Genomic DNA, 13481 nt, shown 5'->3' with positions numbered 1-13481 from the left:
TGCGTCGAAAATCTCTCGAAAATGGTACTCGACACCGGGCCGGTGTGCTGACATCCGGTGAATCTCACCGCAAAGGGAATACCCGCTGTCGCGCCAGCCGGCATACGGATTCTCTGATGGCCTGCGCAGAGTTAGTTCTGGCCACTTCAGTGCAGGGGTTTTTGAAGGGTTTGTTTTGAATTCCACTGCTTCCAGTGGGGCTCAGGCGATGAAGGGGTTGCGCACGATGGTACTTCTGATGCTGCCGAAACGCCGTTGGCCACTCCAACGTGCTCAATCTTCATTGACGGCGATGAAAAGTCAGATTTATGTAATTGTTTTTTTTTTTTTCGGGGCGGTTAATGTTCGGCCTGTTCTGGATTTTTTCGGGTTTCGGGTCGAGATGATGGTAATTTGTGGATGGTAAGGACAAGCAGAGGATGGGTGGACCGTTGATGGGTGTAGTATAGATTGAACTGTTTCGTGTGGCACTTCCGCTAATTAATGAAAAGCACCCAGAACCGAAACATCATCCAGACGAAAGGTGAACTAATCATTATTCGTTTTGGTTTTTAATTTCGTTGTGTTGTTTTTTTTTCTCTTACAGTGCAGTGTGCGACGACGGAACAACGGGCCATTAATTTCCAGCGTGACACGGCACACAAGCCGTGTAACGAGCGCAAACGAATAATTCAACCAACAAAAAACGGCAAACGCACCACACCATGCATCCTTCACAGGGCGCGTCCCGGAGCAGCCGCATCCTGCTCGGCGCGTTGGTGATCCTCGCGATCTCGATGCGACAAGCCACAGCCAATGCTTCTTTGGGTAAGTTGTTCGTAAGTTTTTTTTGTTTATCATTCTTTTGGGAAGCCTTTTTTATACCACGCCTTTTAGCAATAGTTTAAATTTCTTGTACCATTCAGCTGACCATAATTTCTCCCTGAGCAGCAACATGTTGCGTAGCCTAAGGAGCGGAAATGAATACTAGCAGCAAGAAGGTTTCCATACCATGCGTTGCATTCCTTTCACTTACATTTAAGCGAACGGTTCATCAATACATGAAAGTAAATGATAATAGCGAGAAAACAACACACAAAAGTTGCCTGAATATATAAATAAAACCCTAATGACCGCCTCACGGCAAATGGTGGATGGGTACGGTGACAACTTCTTGCCCGTATTTCCGGGAGAGGTGGAAGATGGGGTTGTGGAAGCGCACGAATTTCGGGGATCGAAATTGAACCCGTCATCAGAGTTGCCACACGGCACACTCGCGCCAGTTGTCGACAGTCCCCGTAACCGGGTCCTGAAAGGAAACAAAAAACAGCAACGACATAAGCCTTTAAACGATAAACTTTGAGTGCGTTGCAGCGTCCGCACGGAGCAGGGCGTGAGCAGCGAAAACAAGCGCTCACCCAAACAGGATCCTGCTGCCAGCGGCCATTCGCACAACGCGCAAAACCCCGTGCCAGGGTGCAGTTAGGTTTCGTATGGCGATTGCATGTGCCTCCTTTCTATTATGGTGACAAGACGATTGCAGCGTGAATCTCCCAATCGCGAGCCATAAGAAAAGAAGTCAAGACATGTGCGAACCGTGGGGTGGAAAGAAGAAAAAAACTCGTCCCGGATGAGATTCTTGTCGGAGAGTTCGGGACAAGTTGCATCGTTGCGCTTGAAGAATGTGGTTTGTTTTTGCGTTTTGGGAGTAATGGGCATATTTTCGACCGTCAGCTGTCGTGGAATACACCTGTGCCGGAGACGACAAAAGGAGACGAATGAGAGAACTACGGTTGCCATTGGCCACGTAAGAGAAGTCCTCAGGTTCTTCAGGTGGGCTCACATCCTGCAATGTGGACATTTCTGAGGGACTTTAAATAATAAATAGAAGCATTAATGAAAGAATTCGGAATAATATACTGAGAGCTAACTTTGTCTAAATTCAACGAATTCGCACTAGAAACCCACAACGAGTAGAATTATATCCAATGTCCAAAGCATCTTATCGCGCAGTGCATCCCAAGGCGACGGGTCGTGTACGTGCATTCCAACGATTTCCTCTGCAGTTGTTGATGAGCTGTGGGGACTCATCTCGTCAAACTACCGGCGACGGTACGGCTCGGAACGACAATTACTGTTGTTTCAACACCATGCCGAGTTCACGTAGCAGCTGTAAAGTTGGTTAATCGTTGTTGATAACAACAAAAAAAACCTCCCCTCACGGGTAGGGTTTTTGATGGTAGGTGACGATGGTAGTTACTTTTAATGACCGTGGACGTTTGTTGTAGCCGAACGAATACGTAGTCTGGAACGTTTCGCCAGGCTCGTTCCGTTATCCAAAACCACGTTTCTCGGTCCGTTCGACCCGTGGGGAAGTTTGTGCCTTGTTTTTTCGTTGCTTCTTCAGAAGATGGACTGTGAAACTTGGCAATTAAATGAGGTGTTTCCCTGAGATGGGCCGAGAGTCACCGATCGGACGTTGCGATAGTGCATGGTGTTGGTGTACTATGATGTTGTTGCACCCTTGCAGGATGGTGTCGCTTGATGCTTATCGGGCACCTATCAGCAGTTCAGTATCCCCTTTCTTTACAATGGCAATGGCCACAGCCCGTACAGCTGAAAGTGTCGCGGTACACAACCGATGGAGCATGTCGGTGTGACAGCACCACAGCACGGGATGTAAAAACTCTGCACTTTGTACCTATCACTGTGTTGGGTACGGCGGGAAGCGGGTTTTGTTGCACCACTATCACGATTTTCTGCTGACGATCGGAGCGGTGTACGTGTTATCGTAGTGTCCGATCGACGATCTCGTTAATATGGAGCTTCTTAGCATCTTCCCTAGATGGCGCTCGGGATGGTTTCAAACAAGGGTAGCAGCGGGTCCCATCGGGCACTCGTGACAATAAACGTGACCGTTGACACTTACCGGGCTAAATGCAAACTTCCGGCACGATCTTCTACCAGCGGGTGGCACGGTTCGTCGCCGAGTGTGGGAAATGCATGCGGCGTTCTAAACGCCACCCCGAAACCGTACGCACCTAGAAGCTGTGGAAGCCATGCGCAAGACAAGGTAGAAGAGGATGTAAATATTTGCCAACATACTGCTGGCCACTTTTTGTCGGCACTGATGGGCAGGTCGGCGCTGATGGGGATGATGACGGTGGTGGTGTTCGTATGTGTACCCCATTTTAGAAAAAAAACGTCATCTCGTGAGTCACCGTGAGCTGCGCCGTATTTCACGCGGCCCGACTGTTGTTGTGCTTGTCGGTTACCTATTTACCACCAACCACCCGGCTCATCCGGTCAGGGCGACACGGCGAAAGGGATGGTTTATTTACTTCGGACCGCCTGTACCGCACCGCACCAGTACGGGTGGAAGTTGAACGATGAACCGTCGGGTAAACATGGCGCTTTGTAGGTGTGGTATTGACACCGTACCGGAGGTGGATGGATGGAAGGGTATCGTTGGCGTCACCGGAACCGGAATCGAGCATCTTTCGGCTTATTCATTCATCTACGCTGCACTTTGTTGCACGTCGGACGGGCTGGAGAGCCGGGCCGGGGACGTACTGTCCCTTATCAGCGTGCTCCAACTTCCGACCGTATCATATATCCCGGGCCAAAGTGTGAATGGCAAATATGTGCACATGTAGCTGGCAACCGCTTTCACCGCACCGTTCCGCAGATCGGACGACCAGGGAGGATAATCTTGTTTGCCATCGCTATCGCTAAATTTTGTGCCCTGTGTTGGGTGCGAGCGTACGATCTGCTCGGCGGTGAATTGCCGTCGCAAACGTAGACTCGACCGCAAACAGTCCGGATGGGAACCGTGCCACCGGTTTGTGCATATCCCACCTCCGTTTGCCTTCGTGGTGGAAGTTGTGACGAACGTTGTGACGTCAGCAGACAATAGGCAAACGGATGAAACGTCCGTGAAGTTGGTAGTGGATTTAGCGTACCCTGCTGGATACCGATGTTGCTCTCGCCACTCCCTCGAAGTCCCCATGCGAAGAGGATCTGTTTTGGGGGGGGCGAAATGAAATCAAATCCGCTGACGTGCTCCGTAAAGACACTTGAAACTACGGTGCGTAGAAAGGAAGCATTATATCCGTTCATATGCTAACGGCGACGCATTCGCTCCATGTAGCGGCCGAAAACAAAATTCGCAAAAGTGAAACAAAAAAAAACCGGAACGTCAGAAAGCAACCCTCCCATCCCCCCCATCACCCAAACAAAAAAAAACGGAAGCTAAACGCTGTATCACCGGGCTAAAAATAACTACCACGGAGAATTAAAAATAAATACATTTGATTTATTTTCGGAACCGAAATATCATCATCCGGACCAGGATTTGTGGAGGCAGGTGAACCCGCCGGTCTCTGCCGCCCACCTTTAAGGTGGTAGAAGGTGGTCCCGGGTGTTGTGAAAACAGAAACAAACTCGTGACAGCCCGTCAGCGCACGAGTGTTGTGTTGCTCCAAGGCAAGAAGTTGACAAATGGTCCCGACAACATCCCCAGCCGAGGGGATTGACCAGGGAATTGGTACCGTTTGGTTTTTGTTTTGTTTTTGAGATCTGCTCTTTTTGCACGGCCTGCTGTGTATGCTCCAGCTGAGTCGCCACTTCTTCAACCACCACAAGCATGCTCCATTTTCAGACCATTGGACGCACCTATGCAAAAAACAAGCAGAAGATGATTTCATAGCGGGATGGGCTTCCGATTCAAATCGAGCAGTGGTTGAAACATGCTAACTCATAACGCGAACGGGTGCAGCGGTCGAGAATTGCGGTCCGTTTGAAGTTGCTCGTCCATTACTGGTCAGGATCGCGCGTCTGTTTGAGTATCTTTGCGAGAAAAGGTTTTGCTAGTTGTTTGGCACTGTTAACAACTATCGAAAGAAATGTGCAAACAGGGTGTATCAGCAGCAATGCTTGATGCCGGCGTTTGACGTGCTAATGCGTGCGTCACCTTCGATACTTTTGTGGTGAATATTGTACATCACACTTTGTAGTTGTCCGACAATTGGGAACGCTTAGGCGAGTATTTGCAGAATGTGTCCTCCTAATCACGGCTAACAATGAAGCTCTAATTCCGGTAAATTCGTAAAGTGAATTGTAGTGATAATTTACAGATCGGCTTCATGTTTTGATGCTATTGTTAAGCGCTGCCTTACCTTCATGAATGAAACGGGGCTGGTTCATTAAAAAAAAGCGGAAAGCCTTCCCAGACGTTTGTTTATTGATTGAAGAATGTTTTGTGTTTCTTTTTTTTGCCCTCCGATCTTTTAGGCTGTTTATTGAGTGTCCATTTTTATGGGAACGTCTCGGTTTTCTAAAACTTTTCGTTTGTTCTTCTCTTTCACAGCTGGATACCAGGCACCGTGCACAAATGAGGGCGAGGAAGTTAGGATCAACATGCGCTGCTTCAAGTGTATCTGCAAGGTAAGTTTGGTCCCCGGGCCATGATGTCTTGATGTTTTTTTTCCCTCGATTCGTTCCGGTTGAAAAGGGATTTCTCGGTAATTTTCGGACAAAGTCAAGTGGAAAGCGGCCCTGTGCTATTGTTTCTATCCTACTGTGCTTTTATTAGCTTAAGGACCAGCCGGACCTTGAGCGGTGTGACAGGTAACAAGGAGGAATAAAGGACTCTACTCGCGACGGATGTGCTAAGGACGATCGGTCGACTGTCGCCAGCACCCGCTGGTACTCAATTTGAGAGGGTGCCTTCTGGGATGGCGCCATCGCATTTCAGATGATGGGCCAGTTTGTGGTCCTTCTTACGACTCCGTTCTCCATTCATTGATAACGCGTTTATTCACGTGCGGAAGATGCACAAAAGTCCTCGTGGCTTGTGTGGGCCAGTTGACCATACTACCTGCCGCTGCACGGGATGCCCGATCGACCAACCGATCCCTGCCAGTGCGGTAACGTTTCCTTGCGTTTTGTTTGTTCGGTTTCTCTTCCTTCTCACAAAACCAATGTTTACCACTGCACACCGTTTGCGGCGTATTGAGGATCGACCCAACCGCGGTCCATCCATTGGCCTGGGCGCCATCTACCTTCCGTTTATTGGTTTCTATCGTGGAAATGCTTGTCCCTCCGAGACCCTCCGCAGTGGCGTTTCTGGTATGCGTTTCTCAAGTCGGTGTCGGCTTCTTATTGACAAAATGAAAATGAAGACAAAGCGACAGGTACTAGCGACAACAAAACGCGACACATACCGAGGCACCGGAGGAACGGTAAACAATACCAGACGTGGAAGACAGAAGCAACAAAAACCAACCCCAACTGGCAGTATTAACTTTTTCCTTTTGCCACTTGTGTCGAACAAATAACCTAAATGAAAAGCTAATACACACACACACACACGCGCTGGGCGGTAGGCAAGGTGCGTTGTTCCCTTTCCGCATGGGAATACGTTGTTGATCTTGGCAAAACCCCTTTTACCAGCGAGACGATGAGCTGCGTCGCTTGATGGCCGACCTGCAATAAAAAAAGGATCCGGCTGGCGGTTGGGTGTATGTAGAAGGAACTGTGTGCGATCTTCTGTCGAATACTGGTAGCCAGTTTATAGAGTTAATTGTGATAATCCATGATCAGCGTTTTGGCTGTTTGGAAATCAATTTTGCGAGCGAGATACATTTTATTCCATAGAATTTAATTTGAACTGCCAAAGAATATCGATATGCAAATTTTAATGTCTTGTAAAAGATTTAAGTTCATATGACTCATATGTTGTTGGGCTTGAAGATCCACGCTTACGATTTTTTTATATGTAAAAGGTTATATTACAAAATTTGTAAAAATTAAGTTCAAACCACCTACAAAAAGCGAAATGGATTAAATTATAAAATTTGATCATGAACATCTTCGTAAGCAATAATAACAACCAGAAGGAACTTGCAAAACCTCGCCACGTGCGATAAGCGCTGCAATAATGCAGCAATAACCTTCCCGATTATCAAATCTACCGGGATCTCCCGAGTGTCGTGAACGTAACTATCCGGTTCGTCGTTTTGTGCGTGTGTGTCCGGATTTAGTTATGTCTCGGCGAATTCTTGATCGGAAATCAAGCATAAAAAATTCTTCATTTCATCCGCTCTCCCCTCGCCGACCACAACTCCATCATCTTCGCTGCTCGTTAGCGGAGCGCTGCACAGCTTCATGGACGACCCGTATTTTTTTGCTACAAGAGTCAGAGATCGTGTGTGTGTGTGTTGCGTTCGGTAGCACTATCTTGATGCGGTGAGAGCGAGAATACGCTGCGTCTGTGGTAGTCCCCGGTCATGCTCGGGTGTATATACCTCCTGCCGCGTGAGCATCAGCTGGCCCCAAACGACACCCACCGAAAGAAATGGCGAAATGATCAGCTTGCCACCGGTTACACCGGTGCTGGTTAGATCATGTGACTAACGATCGACGATCGACGGAGTTGTCCCGGGGCGTGTTTCGCCAGCTGTTCCGTCCAGATGCGAGGGTGCGAGGCCCGTGGATAGAACGCTCTTTTATCGCACTGTCCGCGCATCCCCCATTTACTCCCTCACTCCCTGCCTCCACCGCTTCCCTTAGTTCGTCCCACGAATCGGGAGGGAATTAAAATCTTTGCATACATTAAACACAATATTAGTATTCATCGGATGGAATGTTCCGCGTGCGTGCCATGGTTCGTCTCGTACCGTCGGCGATTTTTCTCCCTATCGCGCCTATCGCACTTCCTGCTCCCGCGGTCGCTGGTCGCCACTCGCCACATCTTATGTGTGGCCGCCACGATGTAGATTTAACCCTCGTGGTGAAGCCGGATTTTGCGAGGGAGCTTGCTACGGATTCTTGCGTTTGTATGGCCGGTCGCACCAACATTGAGGTAGATCATCCCAAAAGTTAGAAAGCTTAAGCTTAAGCCGGTATGTGTCAAATAATCGAGCAGATTTCGAGCGGCTAATCGGTAACGGGTTGCATCAATCACATATGGACATAGATTTTTGACATAAAGAATGACATTAGGTATTCTGTGCCGAGAATTTCAGGATATTATTTTTTTTATTTTAGTTTAAAATTGTATCTACATTTTTTATATACATAGATACTTATAATAATTAACCTTATTTATATCTCAGTCAATTGAGCCGTCTCAACAAGAAAAGCCGGTTCAAAAACCTTTATGAGCATATTAATCCTACTCGGTGTTTACATGTCTTTCAAAAGATTGGTTCAAGCATGTTCAAACCGTTTTTTATACTCATACTTATGTGAATACGTAAATACAAGCTAAGAAATTTCCTCAAGTATCGTGAGTCAAAAACAATTTTATGTGATTTATAAAGGATGAAATTCCTTTATTTCAACATTAAAAAAAAACATTCAACTTAAAAAATTATCAATTGTTGAGTCGAGCGAAGAACTCAAGAATTCAATCCGATGCTGACAACTAACCCGTCACCCGTCACGCCACATGTTAAAAAAAATCAAAGGATTATATCTCATTCGCTCTTTCGTTCTCATTCGTTTAAATACTGTGATTAAAGAAACATCCTTTTTGTGATCCTAGCGACAACATGTAAGTAAAAGCAATTAGGTTGTTAATGTATTGTTAAACACGTTGGTAGCCATGGCTATTATGTTTGATAGCCAAAAGTATATAAGTTATATGTAAATCAAATGACTGACTTTCAAGAAAATACCCGGCAACTAACGTGTTAAGCATAGATTTGAAATTTTCGATAATTGATACATTACATAGCATAGCATAACATTGCATTGATACATAGCACTCTCAAGCATCCCATTTTCCAAAACTGACATTCCAAATGGTGCAGGTAATTAAGATCTCTGTTTATTCTTAACAGCACATGCTTAATTTTAAAGCAGTCGGTGAATCTCGAATCTAACAGAATGCCAGGGTCTTTTATATAAAATTCCATGTACAACGGTAAACCGCAACGGGTTTAATTAAAGTAAAGGACTACAAAATGTTAGTTACTCTAGATCGCTTAGTTTGGGTTCCGTGTTGTTGAAGTTTGACATCAAACAGTAAAAATGTATCAATGCACGAAACAGTTCCATGAAGTAGAAAGTAATACATCACCATATTTTTTAAAAGGATAGAAGCTACGAGGGTGAGCTATATTAAATGAGCTTGCGCATCACAACGCAACAACAAACGGTATGTTCATCTGTATGCTATTATAATCGAGAGAAATAATCGGAGGATGCAAACTTCGGTTCAGTTTTAAAGCATAATTTATGTTTCGTGTTATTTTCAAGGCAATATTTAAGTGATGTTTAGACTTTGTAAACTGTGAACTGGAAAACTGCAAGTAAATTGAAATAATAATTTACCTTTTTTGATAAATTTTTTTTAACTGATTTTTTATAAAAATAATAATTGTTAAACACCAGAACACCAGAAATTAAAAAAAAACTTATTAATTATGCGTATTTATGTATTTTTTTTCCTTTTTTAACATCCTAAGCCTATGGGAAATATGGCCTAACCTAGTTTAAACCTGCTAGAAAAATGCTTTGTTTTGATATTTGTCGAGCAGCTGTCGAGCACTTTTATAAGCAAAACAATCTAACCATCGATTCCCAGGCTTATCTGGCTTGGCAGTTTGTATGGGAAGCTGTAAGCTTATAAGCCTGGAAACGTCAAAACGCATACAAAAAACTGGCTTATCCCGTGATCTACCCCATTGTTAGCATACGCTTGCGAGTATGTTGGCTGTTTTGAAATGCGAAACGAACAATAAGACAAAAAAAACAACCAAGAATGCTACCCGTTCGTAGTACTTTAGTGCGATTGCTTTGCGAATGTTTTTGCTCGCCGGGCATCGTCGAAAGTGTACGTTCGCCCTGGGGGTTTTACAAACGGGAATTAAGCCGTCGTGCGTGTTGAGTAGGTTTGGCCGCGCATGGAGAAAGATGTTTCTCTAGGTGATCGTAAAGGACCCACAAAATGTTTCGGTTGTTTGGTGCGTGCGAGAGAGCGCGCAAAGCACCGGTAAGCAGAAGTGAAGTGTCGAGGGGATTGAGCGATGAGATGAAATAAAAAAAAAAAACATCCGTGATCCACCTGCGATGTTCGATGAGCTCCGCACGTTCGCCATGTGTGTGATGCTGCTCTTGAAAATACTCTACGCGCGCATAGTCACAGGTGTCGTGTTGGTTGTTTGCTTCCATCCTCTTCTCAGCCCGCTTTGTATGAAGAGCACCGCGCCGGCATGCAGATGATGATCGTTTCGGATAGGTTTTATTTATTTATTTATGTTTATTCGGGTTTTGGAATTGTTTCGAATCACGCTCTCGGATCTGCCACCCGGTGTTCGGTATTTTGCCATCCGCTACCAGTGTTGTGTTGGCTGGCAACACTGGAACCGCTCATAGCGCATAAGGTCAAGCTGTTAACGCAGGAATCCGTCTTGTGGCAGCTTGGATCGGGTGTTGTTTGGCAGAGCAAGCTGAAATAGGCGCGCGTGTAGCAGATCCTATAAAGGCGATAAGGTTTACGATCGATTTTCGGGGGTCCCTGCACCAACACCGTACACGGCCAGGTCGCATCTTTCGATTATCACCGTTGCGGATCGAAATGCAAACTAGGATGCCGTAGTTTGAGGATTGTAATCGAATAAACCGCAAATTAGCGACGTGACCGCTCCGTTGATGGCGATCAAGGATTGTCTGCGATGATAATGCAATGGATCGACGCGATAAAGATCAGTCGGTTGCGGATTTTTGGTGTCCTCCCGATTGTGGAATGCGTCTCCACCGAGTGTCAGTGGTGGTGAAGAAAGGACACCGGTGGGGGAAAATGCTAAAAAAGAATCATGATGAACATAGGTCGAATCTGCGAACAGGTGCGTTCGGATACACCGCTACGACCGTGCGCGTGTGTCCGATGAAGAGAAAGGTTTTGCCCTCAGTTAGTAGACGGTAGACATTTTACGGCGAAACAAAATGAAAAAAAAAAAACCCGAAAGGGAAGCGGGTTGGAAAAAAGAAAAAGGCAACGAATGGTTCGAACGAGACGCAACGATACGCGGCCGTGCGCGGTAGAGTGAAGAGTCGACTTTACGACTCGCATTTGCCTGGCGGGGTCTCTGCCAGAGAGTCAACATGTTAAGGTGCCCCCAAACCGCGCTGCACATAGTGCAAAGGAAAAACCGGTCCATAATACGGTCCGCACGACACAGGCAACCGGGCAGGCGGTTCGGTGGCGAACGGCAAGAGTTGCGGTTGATGAGAAGAAGCAAAAAGAGAAACACATAAAAATATGGCCGAGTGTTATTATACAATGAACAAGGTCGATAAAGGCCGTTCGCGCACTCACTTGCCGTGCCATTCCCGTGGTTTTGGAGGGTTGTGGCTGTTTTTGTTGTTGTTGTTGGTTTTCTTGTACAGGTTATTGGAGTTTTTTTTTCTCTCTTATTCAGGGGGAGAAAATAACACCACCCCTAGCAGGAGTGGACTGTAGTGCTGGTGATGGTGCACATGCGAAAGGCATGCGTGATTTCCTGCTCGTTTCTTCTCCTGTTAGGCAAAGCTACGATATGAAGGTATGCCGAGCCAAAGTGAGTGGGACAGGGGAGGTGAGGAGGGGGGGGGGGGGGGATTATTTTGCGTTGGGAGGGGTGGAACGTTGAGTCGTTGAAGCCCATCTCGCTTTCATCTCGTACAGTTTTATATCAGATGGAACGATTCGTACCGGTCCATCCCTGGTCCCATCTTTGGCTGGCAAATGCGTCTTCGGCTGCATCGCCACTAGTTAAAGGTGTACGTACGCTTAGCGAAGCTAGCGGTAATTTTGCGGATTAAACGGAAACAGTTTAGCGGCAATTGGCGATTGCAAATGGGGAGCGATTTAGTATCGTGCACGCACGGTTTACGGATAAAGATGTTGTGATAGGTATGCATTTCTCAACGATCGTTCTTCGCATTACGACGTAAACCGATTCCTTCCTGTGGGGAGTGAACAAGGTTAGCATCGATTTGCGCCAAATTTACGATCGTGTAACCCACGTTCGTATCGGTTTGTTTGTTTATTTGTTTGTGTTCTTTTTTTGTCGGCACCCTGCACAAGAAGTTGTAGCTTATGCCACATTTTTCATACATCCAGCTGCCAGATTCGCTTCAGCAGCACTTGTTGTGCTCCAAACAGCTGTACATTGCTTTCCATCTCCTTTTCCCTTCTGCCTGCACTCTTGCTTCGTGCTGCCCCCGCGGATCACCTGTTTTTCCATGCCTTGTCATCCCCAATCGGGGGAGCATTTATGTTGGTTAGGTCAAAGCATCGAGATACGCCGGGCACCGTCGAGAATGTGGGTCATCGAATTTTGGTTTCCCTTCGGTTTGGTGGTTTTGTCTTGTGACTGTGTATGAGTGTGTGTTGTTGTTTTTTTTTTGCATACCACGGTTTTTATCGCTCCGCTTCCCTTCCTTTGCCGACTCGCGAACGACTTTGAAGGTTGTTGCGGCCGGTTATATTTGCGCGCGCTGATAAGTGAGGGCAGCATTCCATTTCCCATTTTTTTTCGAAGTACTTCATGTCGAATGGTCTCGTTAAAATCTCTCGGTTGATGGTGTGTTTTGATGGTTTTCCGTGCAGTGTTGGCATTGTTGTTAATCTCTCCTTTTTCGAGGGAATTAAAGTTCAATAACAGTCATTAAGGAACATGAACTGAGTGCAATATTTATTTGTTGTGCCAGTACACATCAAAATGGTTCGTTCGTCCTTGGTAATAGTCGCTCGACACACTGTTTATTGCAATTGTTAGTCTTTTTTATGTGTGTTATTTTTTTTTGCATATCTGTGCCACTGAAGCGTCGAAACATTGGACTAAATTTGGAGTAGATGGACAACCTTACGTTCCAACCGCACCCTCTCGGAGGAAACATTCCAATGCCCGGTCGGTTATGGCTTCTGCTCGCCGCTTAACTCTCGTCTGCTCTCATTGTGCTCTTTTCGGGGTTCCTTCGATTACAGTTTTCACATAAGCCTATCTGCCACTGTTACCAACCCCCAGCTTCCCAATACCCTTGCGCGCTATCTCGAGAGCTTCCAAAATGTCACCAATACAATGCGTGGCGATCGTGAGATGATGGAGTTCCTCCAAACATTCACGTACGGGCCCGCTCTCGTGCCCGGGGGAAGGCAAAACGGTCAGCAGCAGTAGGATCACAACATTGGTCAGGCGAGTGAAGCGGTTTATGCTGGGGATATGTATGATGCATGTACACGAGGCCCTCTCTCCCCTCCAAACCAGCACGACGGCCTCGAGACGATGGCCCGACGTAACGATTAATGATTGACGTTGATGAATATTGTATGAAAATAAATAAATTTCGTAGAAAGTCATTTGCATATCATGATTTCAGCAGTCCGGCGAGTTATATCTCGCTGTCTCGAAAAGGGAGCGAACGACCGTACGAAACCAAGCGCAAGATGGGAAAGGGTAATAGGAGAAAAAGACAAACACATACAAACACACACACACACATACGTGGGC

At 46.3% G+C, this 13481-nt stretch overlaps 1 protein-coding gene across 1 annotated transcript in view; it reads left to right on the top strand.

The window, feature by feature from the left end:
* Positions 1–704: 704 nt before the first annotated feature.
* Positions 705–13481, top strand: part of LOC128712158 (BMP-binding endothelial regulator protein) — a 41423-nt gene continuing 28646 nt past the window's right edge. Inside the window, exons 1-2 of the mRNA XM_053807052.1 lie at positions 705–807; positions 5348–5424. Coding sequence (XP_053663027.1) covers positions 705–807; positions 5348–5424 — 180 coding nt within the window. The remainder of the gene's footprint in view (positions 808–5347; positions 5425–13481) is intronic.

The sequence above is a fragment of the Anopheles marshallii genome, chromosome 3 (genome assembly GCF_943734725.1).
Source record: "Anopheles marshallii chromosome 3, idAnoMarsDA_429_01, whole genome shotgun sequence".
NCBI lineage: Eukaryota > Metazoa > Arthropoda > Insecta > Diptera > Culicidae > Anopheles > Anopheles marshallii.
This window is presented reverse-complemented; position numbering and strand designations above follow the sequence as displayed.